At 40.6% G+C, this 3,992-nt stretch overlaps 1 protein-coding gene across 1 annotated transcript; it reads left to right on the plus strand.

Moving 5' to 3' along the window:
• The first annotated feature begins 1,384 nt into the window (after positions 1-1,384).
• Positions 1,385-3,261, plus strand: LOC130986338 (3-ketoacyl-CoA synthase 5-like). Its single transcript, XM_057909731.1, has one exon. It carries the CDS (start codon positions 1,535-1,537, stop codon positions 3,092-3,094), a length of 1,560 nt encoding a protein of 519 aa, XP_057765714.1. The 5' UTR covers positions 1,385-1,534; the 3' UTR covers positions 3,095-3,261.
• The last annotated feature ends 731 nt before the right edge of the window (positions 3,262-3,992 follow it).

Raw genomic sequence — 3,992 nt, forward strand, 5'->3', positions numbered from 1 at the left:
ATTAAAAGAGAAGTAATAATACATTACCCGCTCCCTCCTGCAAAATATGGTGTGGTTTGAAATATATCTATTTTAATAAATGACTGGAAGATATATAAAGTAAAAAAAATAAATTTATTAGGTAATTAATCAATAATTTGTGAGATAATTTTTTTTATATAAATATTGAGTATAAATGAGGTTAAAAAAATAAGAACATATATATCAAAATAAAAACATCATAATTATTTTTAAAATCACACTTTTTGTGAATGGAGAAAAATATAAGTATATAAAGTTATTCTTTTATTCAAATATCATATAATATTACTGTCTTTTGAGACAGAAATGTAGTACTAATTTTTAATTTTTGAACAAAACGCATAAAACCCAAAATGAAGCAAAAAAGATCCAACGAACAGCGGCCCATGGAAATGCAAATACAAAGCATACAAGAAAATGTAAAATACATTGGAAGAAAACAACTGGTTTCGTGTTAAAAATCACAGCATTCATTACCTTATCGCCATAATTTATTTTCATACGGTTCAAAAGTCAGAACCAATTTATTAAAAGTTTCATCAATTTGAATAAGCCTAGAAACACGATATCTTCGATGATGTGATTGGATAGTTTATAAGCGTTCCATTTTGGTATATGAATATGTACAGTGAAAGAAAATGGTCAAATGCATCTTGGAGTTTGTATAATGTAGTTGGATATTTCCTCACTATTTTTGTTCAATTTATTATTCTGATTTAAACAATTAATATGATCGTCAACTCCGCAGAAGATGCGCTCCAAATCAAGGTCTGGTCGAAATCACTTCGATACATATATATAGTCCACTTTTTTTAGTGTCCTATTATCAAATTTTGTTAGTTCTCTTTTTCTTCAATTTTCACTTCTATAGTACGCTTTAGTGATACTTTATAATCATTAATTAGGATTCGTTAGTTCAATTATAATTTATAATCATTTTTATACATTACAATTTTTTAATTAGTAGTAGTTGATTCATAACTAATTAGGGGACACATTTTTTTAATTTTAAAATAAATATTCATCAAGGTTAATTATACATTACAATTTTTATTCAAACAATAAATTTTATTAATGTAATAAAACACGAAAAGACACATAAAACTGGGGGAATTCCCTTAATTAAGACGATGGTCGATGGTCTTCATTTTTCTTTAAGAAGCAAAAAATTCCCCAAATGATAAACTATACGAAAAAGACAAATTAGACTAGGCAAGTTTTGTAGGACGGAAGTCCCCACTAGTCACTACGCAAATGGAGTGTAAACGCTACAGTTTGTTTACAATCACGTGAATAAAACCAAACAAAGCTAACCAATTTGAAGTAAAAAAACAAATGAAACTAAGAAGCGAAGCGTATTCACCAAGTGAAAACCGAGAATATTTATTCCAACAAACAAATCGACCATAAATACCCAACCAAACTCGAAATAACAAAGAATAAGTATTCTTTAGTAGCCGAACTAACAAAATTGATATAATCCTTTGATGAATCGGTGCAAGAATCTCTATAAATGTCCACATCCTCCACAACACCACAACACAACACAACACAACAACACAAGCCCTTCTCCGGCGCCATGGCCGAGCCTCCGCTGCCGGACTTCTCCCAGTCGGTGAAGCTGAAATACGTGAAACTAGGGTACCAATACCTGGTGAACAACTTCGTGGTGTTCCTCCTCCTCCCCGTGATTGTGGCCCTAAGCTTGGAAGTCCTCCGCAGCAGCCCTCAAGACCTAATCCAGCTATGGAACTCCATGCATTTCACCTCTCTCCACATCATCTGCTCCTTCTTCCTCATCATCTACACCGTCACCTTCTTCCTGGTGTCGCGCCCCCGCCCCATCTACCTGGTCGACTACGCCCTCTTCAAGCCGCCGCGCAGCTTCCGCGTCTCCTTCGGCGGCTTCATGGAGCACGCCAGGATCGTCCTCGCCGACGAGCCCAAGAGCGTCCACTTCCAGATGAAGATCCTCCAACGCTCCGGCCTCGGAGAGGAGACATGCATACCGCCGGCGATGCATTTCATCCCCCCGCGCCCCACCATGCAGCTCGCTCGAGAGGAGGCCGAGCTCGTCATCTTCTCCGCCATGGACTCCCTCTTCCACAAGACTGGCCTCAAGCCCAAAGACGTCGACATTTTGGTGCTCAACTGCAGTCTCTTCTCTCCCACGCCGTCCCTCACCGCCATGGTCATCAACAAGTACAAGATGAGGAGCAACATCAAGAGCTTCAACCTCTCCGGGATGGGCTGCAGCGCCGGTTTGATCTCCGTCGATCTCGCCAAAGATCTCCTCCAACGCTACCCCAACTCCAACGCCGTCGTCATCAGCACCGAGATCCTCACCCCCAACAGCTACCTTGGCAAGGAGAGAGCCATGCTCCTCCCCAACTGCTTGTTCAGAATGGGCGGCGCCGCCATCCTCTTGTCCAACCGCCGCGCCGACCGCCGCCGCGCCAAGTACCGCCTGGCGCACGTGGTCAGAACTCATAAAGGCGGCGACGACCGCGCCTACGGATGCGTAGCGCAGGAGGAGGATCCCGAAGGCCACATCGGAATCAAGCTCAACATCGACCTCATGACCATCGCCGGAGAAGCTCTCAAATCCAACATCACCACCATAGGACCTCTCGTTCTCCCCGCATCGGAGCAGCTGCTCTTCGCATTCTCTCTCATCGGAAGGAAATTCTTCAACTCGAAATCCAAGCCGTACATTCCCGATTTCAAGCAAGCGTTCGAACACTTCTGCATCCACGCCGGCGGAAGGGCGGTGATCGACGAGCTGCAGAAGAGCCTCCGCCTCACCCACGAGCAAGTGGAGGCGTCGAGGATGACGCTGCATAGGTTTGGGAACACTTCGTCTTCATCGTTGTGGTACGAACTGAGCTACATTGAATCCAAAGGGAGGATGAAGAAAGGGGACAGGGTGTGGCAGATCGCATTTGGGAGTGGATTTAAGTGCAACAGCGCCGTCTGGAAGTGCAACCGGACCATCAAGTCGCCGGTCGACGGGCCCTGGGCTGATTGCATTGATAAATATCCCGTTCACATTCCAGAAGTGATCAAGCTTTAGTTAAGATTCTTATGTTTTCATTAATTAAGAAATTAATTATATTTTGTACTACTCGAGAAAATAATTTGTCTCCTTGTGCTGATTAGCTAGTCTGGTTATTCAATTTGTTTTTCGGTTTATTGATGTACTATCATTTTCCCAATTACATGGTACTAAGATTTTAATTATGATGGGAAACTATGCTACTATCACAAATAGTAAATTGCAATGAGAGTCTTTTAAATGTTGTAGTCTGACTAGTTGATGGAGTTTTAATGGATAAGTAACTACGACAACCTAACACGCTGCGGCCTGTGTCAGTATCAACTACAACTACTTGATATTTTTATCCGATTATATTATAAGAAAGTGTTAATTACTAATATATACCACCTCGTTTCATACAAGCTGCAGCGAGGTTCCCCAACTAGTCTTTTTCCTACTCGTGATTTAGTTTAATTAGACGTATACATGAATTAATTAAATGAAGGGGTGAGTTAGAGAAAGTGGAGTGTGGAGGAGGGCATTAAACGAGCATTAGATGCAGTGAGTAGTGAGTAGCTCCACCACTGCCTCCTTCATAACTATACGTCTCTGTCATCTCCGACTCACTCACCTCTATCTGCCGACACCATATTTAAAGCACTGCATATGCATGCTATGCTCTCTCTTATTTTGTCCATAAATTTAATTGCGCTCCCGTTTTTCCATTATAATGCCATGTTATCTATGTGTACCATCGTCTTCATATATACAGAAATGCAATCTTTATATATATACTAATAATGTATTTTTTGTGTATGATATATGATTGTGTTCTTGGTTAAATCCTAAATGAGTGAAAAGATTTATATGACTCATATAGATGTTGTGTGTTTGACCATATATGTACTTCGTATATAGTAATATGGCAGTTTCT

Source organism: Salvia miltiorrhiza, chromosome 5 (genome assembly GCF_028751815.1).
Source record: "Salvia miltiorrhiza cultivar Shanhuang (shh) chromosome 5, IMPLAD_Smil_shh, whole genome shotgun sequence".
Taxonomy (NCBI): domain Eukaryota; kingdom Viridiplantae; phylum Streptophyta; class Magnoliopsida; order Lamiales; family Lamiaceae; genus Salvia; species Salvia miltiorrhiza.

Bases quoted from the DNA above. Each gene is read 5' to 3' on its own strand.
- LOC130986338 (XM_057909731.1), top strand. From the start codon at position 1,535: ATGTCCACATCCTCCACAACACCACAACACAACACAACACAACAACAC.